This window comes from Simochromis diagramma, unplaced genomic scaffold (genome assembly GCF_900408965.1).
Source record: "Simochromis diagramma unplaced genomic scaffold, fSimDia1.1 OVJJ01000321.1, whole genome shotgun sequence".
NCBI lineage: Eukaryota > Metazoa > Chordata > Actinopteri > Cichliformes > Cichlidae > Simochromis > Simochromis diagramma.
The window spans coordinates 17,373,087-17,391,189 of NW_024386772.1; the positions used below are offsets into that span (position 1 = coordinate 17,373,087).

Below are 18,103 nucleotides of genomic sequence, written 5' to 3' on the forward strand. Positions count from 1 at the left end.
GGCGTAGGCGATCCAAATAGTCTGATGCTGTCTCTCCTTCCTTTTGTTTGCACTCTCCTATCTTTCCATAATCTGGCTGGGGCTAAAATAACTTCTATTCTGCCATACAAGTTATTAAGCTCCTGTATTAATTGGGGAGTGTCTGGCCCCAACACGTCACCGTTTAGATCATTTCCTGTAAATTGACCTCTAGCTCTAGGAAGACTTAAACCTAATAAATCTTGAAAAACTTGATGCATCTCATGACCATTTAAACCCCACCCCTGACGGATCAATTCCACTGCATCTCGCCACGGCCGGAAGCCTTCTTTAAGGGGTGGCACATCTTTTAGTACATTCTCTCTGTCTTTATGAGACCAGGGTCGGAATGCGTAAATTAAAGGCTCACCGTCTACTGGTATGACTCCTTGGGCGTCTGGGGGACCAGTGGGTTGACCGTACCTGGGGTTAGATAAGGCTACCATTGGAAACTGACCTACAATTTCTGTTTTTTTGGAATGACCATGCTTAGTCATAAGATCAAGTTGTTGTCTGGCCTCCGTATAGGGATTTGAAACAAAAGGTTTGTGAGGAGAGCTTACAGGAAGTGCTGACGTAGGGTTAGGTGCAGCTGCTGCAGGCTGTGCAGGCTGAGGAGCATAAGGAGGGGGGTACGGTTTTTCTTCTCCTGCAGTTTTCTGTTTATCTTTAGTTTCCTGCTTTTGGGCACGTTTAGCAATGCGTTTATCGTTTTCTACCATCCACGCCTTGAAAAGGTGCCATTCTGCTAAACGTTTTGCTTTTTTCTTTTGGCTCTTTTCCTCAAATAGTTCTTTTTGTAAAGCAGCCTTTAAAGCAGTTATTGATTCTTGATTGCATTTGCCTTGCCAGGCTGGGCAATAAATTTTATGTGGATTTCTCCACCTATTTGCACTGACTCTTCCTGCATTTGGACAGTTTTTTTCCAACCATCCTTCATCTGCTGTTAATTTTACTTTAGTTTTAGAGTTACCCATTTTGAACTAATTACGTCAAAACTGTGACACCTTCTTTGGCATGAAAAAGTGAGAATGGGTTTTCGATAACAGCCTTCTACTCTCCCACTAATTGAGAGAGCGGTTATCGATTTTACGTGATGAAGCACAACCCTTTTTTCCACCTTTACCAATACGTGAGTGTACACAGGAAAACAGTTTGACAAGTGGTTCGACCGCGTATTGGGTCGTAAAAACAACTCACTCCTCACAAACAAAGCGCGTTTCTATGATTTTTATTGAGATTTTCCGTAGGCCTATTTATTTGTGTAACACCTTCACCTTCAGCCACTCTTCTTGAGTGACCGGAAACCTGTTCCGTTACAGCCACTCCCAGAGCGACCGGAACTTTTAATAGCGATTTTTCTAGAATTTCGCTCTTGCCTGTCGTCTTCCTAGTCCCGCATGGACACTGAGATCTGTCGGCGTACCTAGGTTTACACACTACTTAAAGGAAAATCTCAATATCAACGTATTTTAGCGCTTGGTGGAATGCAGTGTTTCATATTCACCTCTACTGTGGCGCTGCGTTTTTGGATCCGGTGCTCATCGGGTCCTGGAGCCGTGAAGACCGAACGCTGACCGGAGATCGAATTCACGTTCCCAGGTTTTTCGTTTTACTGATCAGATTTCTTCCAGCGCAGGCGTCACGACGTCAGGATCCGATGGAGACCGTCTGTGGAAAACTAGACGTTAAAAATAACAGTCAGTTCTCCGGCTACGAAGGACCAATTAAATGTCAAGGGGTTGACAATTTGTTCAAACACAGTAAGAGAGAAATGAGACACTGGCAGACCGACTCAGAGTTTCAAAGACGTGCGCACGGGTGAGAGTCTCTGAGCAGACTAACACACCGAGCACCGTTTACCTCGCTTTATTTATAAGGCAAAATGGGTTACATAGTACTTCCTCTTTCAACTGAAGAGGGGAGAGCTCAGGCATTGTCTTAGCTATCTAACTTCTGCACACAAACTGAAAAACAACGACACAGCAGTATTCATGCTTATCTGACATCGCAGACACTAAAGAAAAGAATGCATGTATATATCCTGTCTTTGTCAAACATCTCACACACTTAAGCAAGGAATACATTGTGTTCTTTTCAACAGTAAGCTTTACCGTGTGAAAATATATAAACACTTGATTATAAGGCATACTTGTTTCTACTTGATTATACTTTAATGATTTAACTAAAATAAAAATTCTCTTAACATATACGTACTGAGTTAATTGTTAATTTGTGATTGTTTTTCCAGATCCAAGAAATATAAACAATCAAACTGTTAATGTTGATATATTTTTAGACGTGATGCTACTGGGTTTGCATCTGTTGATGGTTTGAATCACTGTGGTCACAACTAGCACATTAAAGCTACAGTTGTGTCATGAGCTGTCCGTTAAATTGAAGTGGGGATACATATGTTAAACTATTTGCCCCTTCGTAATTTATTATTAATATTATTTGGTATTTGTCTTAATTACATGTTTCTGAATCTGAAGCAAATTTTAATATGAGACAAAGAAAACCCATGTAAATACAAAATCCAGTTTTTAAATGATTACTTAATTGTAACTCTCCAATGGATGTCACTTTTGCAGAGACTATTTCTCATTGTTGAATGATGAATACGGGCCATACCTGACACAAGTTGGACGTGCAGTCTTTAGATGTTGTTCTGGGATCTTTTGTGATCTCCTGAATGAGTCATTTTTGGCTGACCACTCCTGGGAGGCTACATAACATAATATACACCTTTTCTCCATTTTTGGATAATGGCTCTGAATGTGGTTCCCTGGAGTCCCAAAGCCTGAGAAATGGCTTCGTAACCATTCCCAGACTGACAGATGTCAATGACTTTGGTTCTCAGCTGTTTCTAACTTTCTTTAGACACATTTTTGTAGCCTACTGCACTTTCTCAGACAGGTCCTTTTAAAATGAATTAAAGAAATTTAACGCATTTTCCCAATAAAACTTGTTGTTCACAGTCGGGAATAATACATTTAGCTTCTTCTCTTCCTCCCAGCAAAAAGATACCAAAAATGAAGATAATTTGCACTTTTGTGATGGTGACAATTTGCAGAATGGGGGGTATCAGAAGGATGTGCGTCGGCATTAAAAAAGAAAAGTACAGGACAGGATGAGCTGTGTGTTTGTCTCATACCCTATCAGTCCAAAACCTAGATTTGTGTTATAAAAACAAACCTATTTAGTGAATATGGTTTAATATCAACAGTTATATTTCTTCATTCTATACAAATGGTTTTAATAATTTTGATAACAGAAGATTCAGTGTGATCACAAGCAGCTGAAACAGACACAGAGTTTAGTTGACAGTGAATAAGCAGATATTCAAAGCTCAGTTTCTCTTCCTCGCGCTCACCTCCTGAAATGATACAGATGAAGACATTTTGCACATTTGTATGGGTGCAGCTTGCAGTATGACTGAAGGGCTAAGGAGGATGTGACTTGGCATTAGAAGTAGGGGAGTACCGGACAGTATGAATTAATGACACAAGGAGTAACTGAAAGCTAAAGAGTGATCAAAGTTAAGAAAAGATCATAAGAATCAGGTTTCTCCTTTGTTTTTTCTTTTCTTAAAATAGACAAAATGGCCTAATTCAAAAGTCATGGACAGATGTGACACTGACTGACCTCCAATGTTCTGATAAGCACTACTTTTCGTTCAGAATACTAAAATTTGTGGTTGTTTCTCTTCCTGGCAATGATTTTAACAACAAAATCATACAAGCATTGTCTCTGGGGTATGAGAAAATAGTCTTAAGTTGTATTTTTAACAAACATACATTATGGTGGATTTTGTACAGCCATTCAACCAGCTCCAGTCACTGTGGTCGTCGAGCACAATAATAAACAGCAGTGTCTTCAGTCTTCAGGCTGTTCATCTGCAGATACAGCTGCTCTTTGCTGTTGTCTCTGGAGATGGTAAACCTGCCCTGAACTGACTGAGAATAATAGATTCTATCACTGTCATCTTCGATGATTGCAATCCACTCCAGTCCTTTTCCAGGAGCCTGTCTGATCCAGGCCATCCACCTGCTACTGAAATCAATGTTGGAGCCTGTACAGGTCAGTTTGTGAGAATCTGCTGGCCTTTTAACCACTGATTCAGACTGTGTTATAGTCTGACTATCAACACCTGTCGGATTAAAAAAAGAACAAAGAAAAGTGGTCATTTACTATAACATAGTAAGACCAAACAACAAAATATTTATATCTGTAAGTGAAAAATCTTCACCTGCCAAGAACACAGTTAAAAGCAGCAGTCCTGCCCTGAAGTCCATATTGTTAAAGTGTGAGTCCACTGCTCTCTGTCATCCTTTCTGCTGTTAGATAAGTACACATGAAAGACATTGCTGTTTTGCATTAACTCCTCCTCACTGGAAGAACTCAGAATTAATCATTTTCTCAACTTGTTTAGAGTCCACACAAATTTAAACCACATTATAATGTTTGATTTGAGCCAGAAATTAATTAAATACAAGTTTAAGTCTGTTTTACATTTTGTACCTCACATCATTTCAAACATTTCTACATTTCAGCAAAAATGCTTTCTGAAATCAATTTAAAATTCAATTTTGTTTTCATGCTTTCTTAGAAATAAATATGAAAATAGGAGAGATTTTAGTCATTACCATGACAATGAAATTATCATGACTGTAGGTGCAAGACAGAAAAAATAAAATTCTGTTTGTCATAGTTAAAATAGTCGTAGTAGGAGATTTGTACTCCTTTGTCACTCTATTCACTGCCTAATTTGCTAACAATGAAGACTTAATTATTCTGGTACAAACAATAAGAGAGGCTGTTACATACTTCAGTGAAATAACATAAAGAAACTAAAAGTAGCTTGCATGCAATGGCTGAATGCACAGAGGATGCAAGAGTGAGCATGTGCAAAACACAAAAACTAAATGCTTTCATAGCCAAGCATACATAAAGGAGAGGAACCACCAGATGCTCTGGCAAATCTGCTTTATTGTGCACTTGATCCTGGCCTGCTCTGGTGTGCCACATCTATAAGAGGGTGAGCTCCACCCACTAATTACCTAAAAGAAAGAAAACCAGAAAACAAGGCCAGTCACCAGACCATCACTGTAGAAGGATGCTAGAAGAGATCTCTACATCAAATTAATTTTTGATATGATGTGAAACAGCTAAGACAGACACAAAAGTGCTAGCTCATTCAATATGAACTTCAGGCAACACACAGATGATTGTTCTATACTAAATTAGAGGTTCTGTAAGTTTTTGTTCAATACTAAAGTAAAGTACAGTAATCCAGGTAGGAAGTGATAAAGCAAGAATGACTTTTTACAGTCCCTTTTGGAGGAGTTTGAACAAAAATCATGCCCAGATTTTGTGCAGAAGCATGACAATAAAAAATCATATAACTCAGAGTTTCAGAAGAGATTCTTTAGGGGTGACATACAGTTGGACACTTCTACCAGTCAATTATACCATAAACATCTTTGACTAAAACTGAGGAGCCTGATCTTCATCTACAGCACAGGCTCCTGTGGATCTCTGCTTTTCAGTTTGACTGGCAACTGGATGTCATCAGTGAAGCAGTGGGAAGATAATTTATGCTTTCAAGAGGCAACATATACATAAAAAAAAGGAATTGGGGACAGAAACTCTACAAGTACTTGTAGTACAGTACTTTGAAGTTGAAGATTAAATCTTTGGAGCTGATCTGTCTTCTGACTGACAGGCAGACATATTACTCCCTTTTAAGTAACAATTATTTGCATATTCTTGAATATATTATGTTTTGAGCTATTCAAGGTATCAGCATTAAATAGACAATCTGTTTTAAATGTAATGCATTGTTACAACTCTATTTTCAGTTGAATAAATCTGTTATGTCTAGAACACACAGTCCCAGACTGACAGATGTCAATGACTTTGGTTCTTAGCTAAGATCGTAACATGATGCTAAAGCAGTTCAAGTTCTAAAATTGGCAAGGCACCAAAACCTGCTGGTTTGTTTGAATTGATCATTATTTATTTCATTCCAACTGTCTATAATTTTACTTGTTTTTATTTAGTCATTTATATTATTTTTGCTTAATGCAGCCAGTTGTTGTTGACAGCATGTTACCAGCATGACCATCCATCCATCCTTTTTCTTCCGCTTATCTGGGGCCGGGTCACGGGGGCAGCGGCCCAAGCAGAGAAGCCCAGACCTCCCTCTCCCCAGCGAAGTTGAAGATTAAATCTTTGGAGCTGATCTCTCTTCTGACTGACAGGCAGACATATTATTCCCTTTTAAGTAACTATTATTTGCATATTCTTGAATATATTATGTTTTGAGCCATTCAAGGTGTTAGAGTGAATTGTTAAATGTTGTCATTTCTATGCTTGCCAACTCTGATGAAAGGAACTCCACTGTCCTTCCCCCCAGATTCTCGAGGTTCTGGGTGGGGGGCTGTAGTCTTTTATTACAGACACATCCTTGTGCTTTTTGATGTAACCTTCCTGCGTTAACGACCCTTTGGTCAGCAGGAGGTCTGCCACACACACACACACACACACACACACACACACACACATTCTTACTTAGATACAGAAGTTCACACATATACATACAATGCCTTGTCTTAGAACCAAGTGGGCGTTGCTTTGCTATGATGTGTTTTGTGTGAACTGTCTCTCAATAAAAAGGCAGCGAGAGGAGGTCGTCGTCGGGGTCATTTTCGTGGTGGACACAGACGAGGCCTTCCTTGCGCAAATAATCGATCGATCGACTGTCTTGTTTTCTTCATGATGAATAAGTCTCTAGAATTAGCGGGGCTTGTGGAAACACAGACCCAACACAAGGTATCAGCAGTAAATAGGCAATCTGTTTTAAATGTAATGTATTGTTACAACTCTATTTTCAGTTGAGTAAATCTGTTATGTCTAGAACACACAGTCCCAGACTGACAGATGTCAATGACTTTGGTTCTTAGCTAAGATCGTAACATGATGCTAAAGCAGTTCAAGTTCTAAAATTGGCAAGGCACCAAAACCTGCTGGTTTGTTTGAATTGATCATTATTTATTTCAGTCCAACTGTCTATAATTTTACTTGTTTTTATTTAGTCATTTATATTATTTTTGCTTAATGAAGCCAGTTGTTGTTGACAGCATGTTACCAGCATGACCATCCATCCATCCATCCTTTTTCTTCCGCTTATCTGGGGCCGGGTCGTGGGGGCAGCGGCCCAAGCAGAGAAGCCCAGACCTCACTCTCCCCAGCGACCTCCTCTAGCTTATCCGGGGGAACACTAAGGCGTTCCCAGGTCAGCCGAGAGATATAATCTCTCCAGCGTGTCCTGGGTCTATCCCGGGGCCTCTTCCTGGTGGGACAAGCCCGGAAAACCTCACCCAGGAGGCGCATGACCTCACTGGCAATAGCTTTCCTTTAAAAAGTTTTGTGATTAATTTCAACAGGAGCCCCAGAAGGGGCATTCATTGTGCCCTATTCATTGTGCCCTGCCTTATGGCTTCACATTCAGTTTAATTGATCATCTGTGTTAAAACTGTGTACACCCTACAACACTTGGGTGAGTGGTGAAATGTTTCTCCCACTAAAAACGCTACATCCAGATGAACAGAATCAATTTTTCTGGGATTTCTTTACCTGACTTCCCTCAGTATTGAAAGTGAGATACAATTTGAAAATGAAATATTCCTATTTAATTTATGCAGAACACAGACAGCAGAATATTATGTTGTTGGACTTTGAGTTATTTAGTGATGCAGGAAACACCTTCAGGATTACATAAAGGGCTTTTAATAGAATTTAAAGCTGAATCACTCGGCCTGCCCACCTACCTGAACAGAGGTAAACACTCATGCCATTACAGTTCATGCCATGGAGTTTGACCTAATTCCAAACTCGTGTGGGCATGATTACGATCCATTGACTGATAAAATAGAGGAACAATTCTTTTGCATATTATAATAACAGCCCAAACTTCCCTTTGTGATGTTAATGCTATTTATTTATTTTATTTATTTTTTTTGCCAGATAAACCTAATTTCAGCTGCTACCTTATTCTGAAGGGGTCACGACTGCAGGTACTGTAGTGCATATTTGATTTGGCAGAATTTTATGTTGGGTGCCTTTCCTGATGCAACCCCATTAAGTTTCTGTCTCCTCCCAAAATCGAACCATGTGAATGGTAAATGTGAATGGTTTACACATGGCGAATGTGTAAACCACAGCACCATGGAGCCACATTAGCTTTGCTTTATTCTGTACCATGGGGACAACTGTAACTGATCAGTACCCAGTAATTACTCAGTATTTGTGCAGCTCTGTTGGTGGTGTGAATAACTGTGGGGCGACGCACACAGTAATAAACAGCTGTGTCCTCAGGCAGCAGATTCTGCCCATTTATTGTCACGGTCTCACCAGACATGTCTCTACTGTAGCTGAACTTGTTTTTAAAAGCACCATTTTGATAAAGGCTGCCACTACTTCCTCCCCACTGATGAAAAAGCCAATCCATTGGTTTTCCTTCACGCTGTCTGATCAAACCTGTTGCATACAGTGGGGCAAAAAAGTATTTAGTCAGCCACCGATTGTGCAAGTTCCCCCACCTAAAATGATGACAGAGGTCAGTAATTTGCACCAGAGGTACACTTCAACTGTGAGAGACAGAATGTGAAAAAAAAAAATCCATGAATCCACATGGTAGGATTTGTAAAGAATTTATTCGTAAATCAGGGTGGAAAATAAGTATTTGGTCAATAACAAAAATACAACTCAATACTTTGTAACATAACCTTTGTTGGCAATAACAGAGGTCAAACGTTTACTATAGGTCTTTACCAGGTTTGCACACACAGTAGCTGGTATTTTGGCCCATTCCTCCATGCAGATCTTCTCGAGAGCAGTGATGTTTTGGGGCTGTCGCCGAGCAACACGGACTTTCAACTCCCGCCACAGATTTTCTATGGGGTTGAGGTCTGGAGACTGGCTAGGCCACTCCAGGACTTTCAAATGCTTCTTACGGAGCCACTCCTTTGTTGCCCGGGCGGTGTGTTTTGGATCATTGTCATGTTGGAAGACCCAGCCTCGTTTCATCTTCAAAGTTCTCACTGATGGAAGGAGGTTTTGGCTCAAAATCTCACGATACATGGCCCCATTCATTCTGTCCTTAACACGGATCAGTCGTCCTGTCCCCTTGGCAGAAAAACAGCCCCATAGCATGATGTTTCCACCCCCATGCTTCACAGTAGGTATGGTGTTCTTGGGATGCAACTCAGTATTCTCCTTCCTCCAAACACGACGAGTTGAGTTTATACCAAAAAGTTCTACTTTGGTTTCATCTGACCACATGACATTCTCCCAATCCTCTGCTGTATCATCCATGTGCTCTCTGGCAAACTTCAGACGGGCCTGGACATGCACTGGCTTCAGCAGCGGAACACGTCTGGCACTGCGGGATTTGATTCCCTGCCGTTGTAGTGTGTTACTGATGGTGACCTTTGTTACTTTGGTCCCAGCTCTCTGCAGGTCATTCACCAGGTCCCCCCGTGTGGTTCTGGGATCTTTGCTCACCGTTCTCATGATCATTTTGACCCCACGGGATGAGATCTTGCGTGGAGCCCCAGATCGAGGGAGATTATCAGTGGTCTTGTATGTCTTCCATTTTCTGATGATTGCTCCCACAGTTGATTTTTTCACACCAAGCTGCTTGCCTATTGTAGATTCACTCTTCCCAGTCTGGTGCAGGTCTACAATACTTTTCCTGGTGTCCTTCGAAAGCTCTTTGGTCTTGGCCATGGCGGAGTTTGGAGTCTGACTGTTTGAGGCTGTGGACAGGTGTCTTTTATACAGATGATGAGTTCAAACAGGTGCCATTCATACAGGTAATGAGTGGGGGACAGAAAAGCTTCTTACAGAAGACGTTACAGGTCTGTGAGAGCCAGAGATTTTCCTTGTTTGAGGTGACCAAATACTTATTTTCCACCCTAATTTACGAATAAATTCTTTATAAATCCTACCATGTGAATTCATGGATTTTTTTTTCACATTCTGTCTCTCACAGTTGAAGTGTACCTCTGGTGCAAATTACTGACCTCTGTGATCATTTTAAGTGGGGGAACTTGCACAATCGGTGGCTGACTAAATACTTTTTTGCCCCACTGTAGCTGCCATCAGTCAAAGAATAACCAGAGACCCGACAGGTGATGGTAAAAGTCTGTCCAGGCTGAATAACCCTTGAGTCTGGTTGAATGAGATCAATACTGTACACACCTGTGGACACAGAAATAAACATTATCTTGGTAATTTGACTTTTTAGCATTTATATTATATTCAGTAGGGCAAATTCAGTAAATCCCTTACAGCGTACAACAGCCAGCAGTATCAGCGTTAACATGATCATTATTATCAAAGCTGAGTGACATGTGCTGTGTCTGTCTTCTCACTGACACACAGCCACACACTTCCTTTTAATAAACCCTTATTTGCATATTGCTGCAGAAATTTTACTTAAATTAAAGCATATTTATAGCCTGTGTCCTGTAAAGTGAAAGTGAATTATTATGATGATGATAAGAGCTTGTATGTGTTCGTTAAGCTCCTCCTTTCTAGAATTTGTTAGCCATTTGTTGTTTGTTAGTTAGAGTGTGTTGTCAGCCCTTTTATATCATCTAATCTATGCTGTCATTTTAATGAAATGTCATGGATAAGGAGGTGCACAGTATAAGGAAGCTCTGTTATTGCTCTTTTAACTTACCAAAAAGAGCCAGGCACCGTAATAACCAGCAGTTGCTGCTGCAGTCTTCTTTCATTGTTTCATCTCATAATGACAGAGGTGAGAGAGACTTGTTATTTCATGCCCTCTAGTGTTCAGCATTATTTTACAGCACAATGGCCCCACTCCAAATGATTATTTTATGTCCCTAAATATACACATCAAATTCAAATTCAAATTCAAATTCAAATCAAATTCAAATTTTATTTGTCACGTACACAGTCATACACAGTACGATATGTAGTGAAATGCTTGGACAACTGCTCGTGACCTAAAGAAAACAAAAAAAAGGAAAGGCTATGAATAAGATAGGAAATAAATATGAAAAATTAAAAAGGGTAAATTTAACTAGGAAGGAATAAAATATAAATTAAGGTTAAAAATGAAATAACTGTACAACACAAATTAGAATGAAGGGTAAATTTAACTGGGAAGAATAAGATAAAATATATAAATTAAAGTTGAAAATAAAATAACTGTACAACAAAATACACAATATAGAACTATATAAGAATGTATGGAGAAATCTAAATATAAATAATATATACACAATAACAGCAGCTGTACAAGTATTAACCGGAAATGAAGAATATAGTGACCAGTGTTGTGCAAAAACAAAGTCCAGAAAGTCCAGTGTGTGTGTAAGAACTGTATGTGTGGGTCAGTACTGTGTGGTGGTGTGATTGAGAGACCGTATCGCCTGCGGGAAGAAGCTCCTCCTCAGTCTCTCTGTGTTGGTCTTCAGGGAGCGGAATCGCTTTCCTGACCTCAACAGAGAGAACAGTCCGTTGTTGGGATGGCTGAGGTCCTTCACGATCTTCCTGGCCTTGGTCCAGCACCGCCTGCTGTAGATTGAGTGCAGGTCAGGGAGCTCGGAGCGGATGGTGCGCTCAGCTGACCGCACAACCCTCTGTAGAGCTCGTCTGTCCTGCATGGTGCTGTTCCCGAACCAGGTTAAGATGTTTCCCGCCAGGATGCTCTCTATGGTGCACGAGTAAAAGTTCCTGAGCACCTTGGAGGGCAGTTGGAAGTCTCTCAAGCGTCTGAGGTGGTAGAGACGCTGTCGGGCCTTTTTCACCACGGTGTTGATGTGACAGGACCATGACAGGTCCTGCGTGATGTGAACTCCGAGGTATTTGAAGCTGTCCACTCTCTCCACTGGGCACTCGTTGATGACGGGGGTCTGGTAGTTCCTCTCCTGCTTTGTGCTGAAGTCCACTATCAGCTCCTTTGTCTTACTGACGTTTAGAAGGAGGTTGTTCCTCTGGCACCAGTTCTCCAGATTCCTAATCTCCTTCAGGTAGGCCGTCTCGTTGTTATCAGAGATCAGGCCCACCACGACGGTGTCGTCAGCAAACTTGATGATGGTGGTGGAGCTGGTAGTGGCCACACAGTCATATGTGTACAAAGAGTACAGCAGGGGGCTCAGAACACACCCCTGGGGGGCTCCAGTGCTGAGAGTGGTGGAGGCTGAGACATGTCCGCCCATCCTTACTGCCTGTGGTCTGCCAGTTAGGAAGTTGGAGATCCACTGACACATAGATGAGCTGAGTCCCAGATGCTCCAGCTTGGTGGTGAGTGTGGAGGGAATTATGGTGTTAAATGCAGAGCTGTAGTCTATGAAGAGCATTTTAACATAATTCCCCCTTCTAGTGTCCAAGTGAGTGAGTGATGTGTGGAGGAGATGAGAGATGGCATCGTCTGTGGAACGATTTGGACGGTAAGCGAACTGTAGTGGGTCCAGTGTGTCTGGTAGTGAAGAAATGATGAAGTCTCTGACCAGGCGTTCAAAGCACTTCATCACTACTGAGGTGAGGGCTACAGGGCGATAGTCATTGAGAGAAGCAGGGTGGGGTTTCTTCGGGACAGGAACAATGATGGACTCTTTGAAGCATGTGGGGATCACCGACTGAGATAGAGAGATGTTGAATATCTCAGTGAACACAGGAGCTAGCTGGTATGCGCAGTCTCTTAGGATACGACCTGGGATGCCGTCTGGTCCTGCTGCTTTCCTGGTGTTCACTCTCTTGAAGGCTCTCCTTACTTCATGCTCGGAGATGACGAGCACGTTTCCGGTGCTGGCAGCATCTTCCTGTCTGCAGCCGTTAGCGCCGCTAACACTAGCATTTTTGGAGACCTTAGCTGCAGCCTCGAAGCGAGCATAGAAAGTGTTCAGCTCGTCTGCCAGAGTCACGGCCGCGTTCGTCATACCGGTTGTTGGTGCTTTATAGTCCGTTATTGTCCTTAGTCCCCGCCACAGGCTCCTAGAGTCACTCTGTTGGAGTTGTGACTCTAGTTTCCTCCCGTAGCGCTGCTTCGCCTCTTTCACCGCCCTCCGCACGTTATATGACGCGGCTTTGTACGGGTCCATGTCCCCCGTCATGAGTCCCGTGTTGTAGGCAGCGGTGCGGGATCTCAGAGCATGTAGTATGTACACATGTAGTATTTCTGCCATTTACACCCAGACAGTAATTTTATCATCATTTAAAGAAGTTGAAATGGCTCCAGTGTTTCTTGATTTTTTATTTTTTTGGAAAGACAATGGGGCAGAAATATATGTACTATTGCTGAATGTTCTAATCACTAATTATTATTAAATGATTGGATTGCTGTTTTAACAAAGATTAAATAAATATGAAACATTTAGAATAAAGAGTCTTTAAAACAACTAATATGAAATGGATTCTAACCATCAGTGTCACAGTGACATCTGCAGTGTTTTTTATGTACAGCTGTGTGGCTTCCTATATCACTGTGGCTTCCGAGCACAATAATAAACTGCAGAGTCTTCAGCAATGAGGCGGTTCATTTGCAGATACACTTGATCCACATTGTTGTCTCTAGAAATAGTGAAACGATTCTGGACAGATGTGGAGTAAACTTTAGTGCTCCCACTTGGAGCAGAAATGTGAGCAACCCACTCCAGTCCTTTTCCTTCAGTCTGTCGGATCCAGCTGATATCAGCATTATCATCTGATATTCCTGCATATGTACAGGTGAGTTTGTGAGAATCTCCAGGTCGTTTTACCACTGGTTCAGACTCAGTGAGTGTCTGACTGCAAACACCTGGAAAAAAAAGGAGACTGATCAGAAAGAAGCCAAACATAATCCTAAGTATGAATATAGAAAAGTGCAGAACTGTGTTATTCACCTGGAATCACTGCTAGCAGAATGAGCATTATACGTTGAGTTAAAGTCATACTGAAAAGTTGTTTGTCTGTGTTGTCTGTCTGGTTTGTCTTCACTTTCCCATTCAATAAGTAAAGCTGGCTGAGCCAGTATTTGCATTAACTCCTCCTTAAAATGTTAAAATAAATCATTCATTCAACACTTTTAAACTGCACTTCATTGTAGTTTTATAACACACCTAATTTCACATGGTTACAATTGTGTTACAGAAACTCTGCTCAACCTGTATTCACAAAACCTAGTTGAAGAAAAGCTCAACTGGACAATGACAACTATAACAATGTCAAACCCTATTACGCTATTGCTTCCTGACCGCTATGCACATCAGTAGATTGATCAAACATTATGATATAATTAATAAACAGCAAAAACTAACAAGAAAATACGGTGAAACTAATGGCTATTTATAGTTTTATTAATCTGTTTTTTGTTGTTGTTGTCGTTTATTCAACCACAGGTCAGGAAGCAAGAACTTTATTAACAAACTTTGGTCTCATTATAGGAGTTGGTATGTAGGATAAACACAGGGGCAAAAACATTTACAAAAATCAGTAGTTGCTTTGCAAAATTTCCTACCAGTTAGTATGTCAACAATATCTGCAGTGTTTTGTGTACAGCTCTGTGCCTTCCTGTCTCACTGTGGCTTTCGAGCACAGTAATACACTCCGGAGTCTTCAGTTGTCAAGCTGCTCATGTGCAGATACACTTGATCCACATTGTTGTCTCTGGAAATGGTGAAGCGATTCTGGACAGATGTGGAATAACGTTTGGTGCTCCCACTTGGACCAGAAATGTAGGCAACCCACTCCAGCCCTTTTCCTTCAGCCTGTCTGATCCAGCTCATATCAGAGCTATCTGATATTCCTGCATATGTACAGGTCAGCTTGTGAGATTCTCCAGGCCGTTTTACCACTGGTTCAGACTCGGTAAGAGTCTGACTACAAACAGCTAGAAGAAAATAAATATGATCAGAAATGAGCCAAAAAATAAAACTAAGCATGAATACAGAAGAGTGCAAAACTGTGGTGGTTACCAGGTATCACTAATAGCAGGACAAGCATTATACATGTAGATGAAATCCTATTGAAAAGTTGTTGTTTTTGTCTGTATGGTTTAGTCATCTGCACTTTGTTGTGAATTAAATACAGATGGAAGGATCAATATTTGCATTGGCTCCACCTTAAAGCATCAAAATAAATAATGTATTAAAATGTATTTAAATTGCAGGAGGAGGTTAGACTTACTTGCTGAGACTGTGGTTTTACTGATTATAAATATAATTTTAAATTACACGCATAATACTTATAGTGTTTGTTTGGTAAGCAACACAATGTCGATTGAAATGAGTGACTTGATGATGCAGTGCCTGATTCCAAGAATACATTTGTAAAAATGAAGCAAAATTGAACACTACAAGCATTTAGTAATACTATGACTTTTCCCCCTGATTATCGAAAGGCCTGGATTCTTCAATGCTTTTTAACATTTTCTTATTTAAATTATAATTGCATGTCATACAAACCAAATAAACTAGTTCTTCAAAGGTTGGTGACATCTTATTTTGCTAGTTTGATTAGCAATCAAAAACATTCCAAAGTTGACCATCAGCAAACTTCTTAATCCTCCTTAATATGCTTTCCCTCCCTTGGCTTCTAATGACTGTGAAAAGGTTTTAGATTTCTTCACTGACGAGATCAACAGTATCAAGTCACAGTTCAAATCTGTACAATTTCAACCACCCCAAGTCTCTCAAACAGTTCTGTTGTCTGAGTTTAAATTAACTTCTTCAACAGATCTTTTGGATGTAGTCTCATACGTGTACACTTCACCCTGCCCAACAGAGATCCCTCCTAAATTCATTAAAGAGGCTCACCCTGCCATCTCCCTCTGCTTCTCTCTATTGTCAATCCTTCCTATTGATCTGGGTACATTCCAGATTACTTTAAAAAGCCAGTATTTTTCCTCTACTGGAAAAAAAAAACCCTTAGATCCCTCTGCTTGAAATAATTATAGGCCAGTTTCCAAACTCCCCTTTATTTCCAAAATTCTTGAGAAAGCTGTTGCCCGTCAGCTTCTTCAGCTTGTTGACGGAAATAACAACGTCAATAAATTCCAGTCTGCTTACAGACTAAACCACAGCACTGAAACAGCTTTATTAAAAATTACTAATGGTATTCTTATATCCTGCCCTAATAGTCATCACTGCTGGGATTCCATTCTGGATTGGGGTTAATCTGGGTTAATCTGGGCTGTAATCTGAGGTGCTGTTAATTTGCAATTTCTGAGGCTGGTGACAGCAACAGAGGTGACTCTTGGTCGTCCTTTCCTGGGGCGGTCCTCATGTGAGCCAGTTTCATTGTAATACTTTTGGTTTTTGAAACTGCACACACAAATTACAATTTTCCAGAATGACTGAGCTGCAGCTCTTAAAGTAATGATGGACTCTACTTAGCTGATTGCTTCTTGCCATAATATGAATTCTAACAGTTGCCAAATAGGGCTGTCAAGGGTATAAGACATATTTAGAGTTATTATCATTTTTTTATTTGCTACATAATTCCATATATCTTGCTTCCAATATTTGAAAGTAGTAAAAATAATGAAAAAAATCATTAAATCAGAAGGTGTGTCCAAACTTTTGACTGGTAGTTTATGTAAATTAGATTTCACTAAGTCTTCTCTTTGGTGTGTAGACCACATAAACAGACAATGTCTTTATTAAAAATATATCAATAAATAATAGAATAAAGAAACAATAAGGAAATTTTTTATCTCCCACAGAGAAAAATTTATTACAGAGACTACTAATGATCACATTTTTATCACTGTTATATTCCCATTTACTCAGTGTTTGTCCAGGTCTGTTAGTGGTTTTCATCACTGTGGAGCGACACACACAGTAATAAACAGCTGTGTCCTCCATCTGCAGATTCTGTCCTGTTATTGTCACTGTTCTGGCAGAAGTGTCTCTGCTGTAGCTGAACTTGTCCTTTAAAGCATCATTTTTATAAAAATCTCCTCCACCCCACTGATGAAAAATCCAGTCCATTGGTTTTCTTTCGCATTGCCTGACCCATCCTGTTGCATAGCTGTTATCAGTCAAAGAATAACCAGAGACCTGACAGGTGATGGTTAAAGTCCGTCCAGGCTGCACAATACTTGAATCTGGTTGGAGGAGATCAATACTGTACACACCTGTGGAGACAGAAATCAAAACGATCTTTGTTATTGATCTGAATTTTTTGCATTGCTATTATATTTATTAGGGTGAATCCATTAAAAACTCCTTACAGTGTCCAGCAGCCAGCAGCAGCATCAGCGTTAACATCATCATCATGATTACACCCGAATGATGTACACTTGTACACTGACACACAGCTACACACTCCTTTAAAAAAAAAAAGCCCCCCCCCCAAAAAAAAAACAACCTTATTTGCATATTGTTACACACATTTTCTTTAAATGACAGCATATAAAGACTGTGTCCCTTAAAGTGACAGTGAATTATTATTGTGATGATGATGTCAATGAAAGAGTTTGTACTGTATGTCCATTAACCTTCTCCTCTCTGAATTTGTGAGTTATTCGTTGTTTGTTAGTAGTGATTGTGTTACAATATGTATTTTATTTTCATTTTAATGAAATGTCACAGAGAAGGAGGTGCCCATTAAAAGGACTCTGCTATTATTCTGTTATCACAGTATTAACTTGCTATTAGTTTGTTTATTTTGATTCTAAACAAACTAATAATTAAAAGAGTTATTATCATAATATTCAATTCAACTGGGGACTTTAAATTGAACTGTGTGGATCCATTATATGGCTTCTGAGTCTAAGCATATAACTTATTAAAATCAAACTAGATTGGAAGAGACGATATTGAAAACTGTCCAACACAGTTTAACAGAGACTCACATTACTTTAAATACTGAATCATTTGATAAGAACTGAGTAATACTTACAGATATCCTGCCAATATTTCCATATTTAAATTGTAATGATAAATTAACTCTTTAATATACTGATATTTTTTTAATAATAAGGTTTTAGTAGTATCTCTGTATTCAGTATTAGTCTAAGATCAGGTTTCAAGAACCTGTTGATGCAGTGCCAAAAAAGAAGTCC

The 18,103-nt window shown here is 40.0% G+C and overlaps 2 protein-coding genes, 1 long non-coding RNA gene and 1 gene segment (V, D, J or C); 1 reads left to right on the forward strand and 3 right to left on the reverse strand.

Moving 5' to 3' along the window:
* The window catches only part of LOC120747509 (immunoglobulin epsilon heavy chain), a 438,017-nt gene that overhangs the window by 178,585 nt on the left and 241,329 nt on the right, over positions 1-18,103 (reverse strand). The gene's annotated exons all lie outside the window — the stretch shown is intronic.
* LOC120713955 (immunoglobulin mu heavy chain-like) overlaps positions 1-18,103 on the reverse strand; it is a 539,092-nt gene that overhangs the window by 171,155 nt on the left and 349,834 nt on the right. The gene's annotated exons all lie outside the window — the stretch shown is intronic.
* Positions 1-18,103, forward strand: part of LOC120714171 — a 514,712-nt gene that overhangs the window by 165,914 nt on the left and 330,695 nt on the right. The gene's annotated exons all lie outside the window — the stretch shown is intronic.
* LOC120714121 lies at positions 3,659-4,345 on the reverse strand. The segment is given in 2 exon segments: positions 3,659-4,171; positions 4,271-4,345. Coding segments are annotated over 2 exon segments (360 nt in total).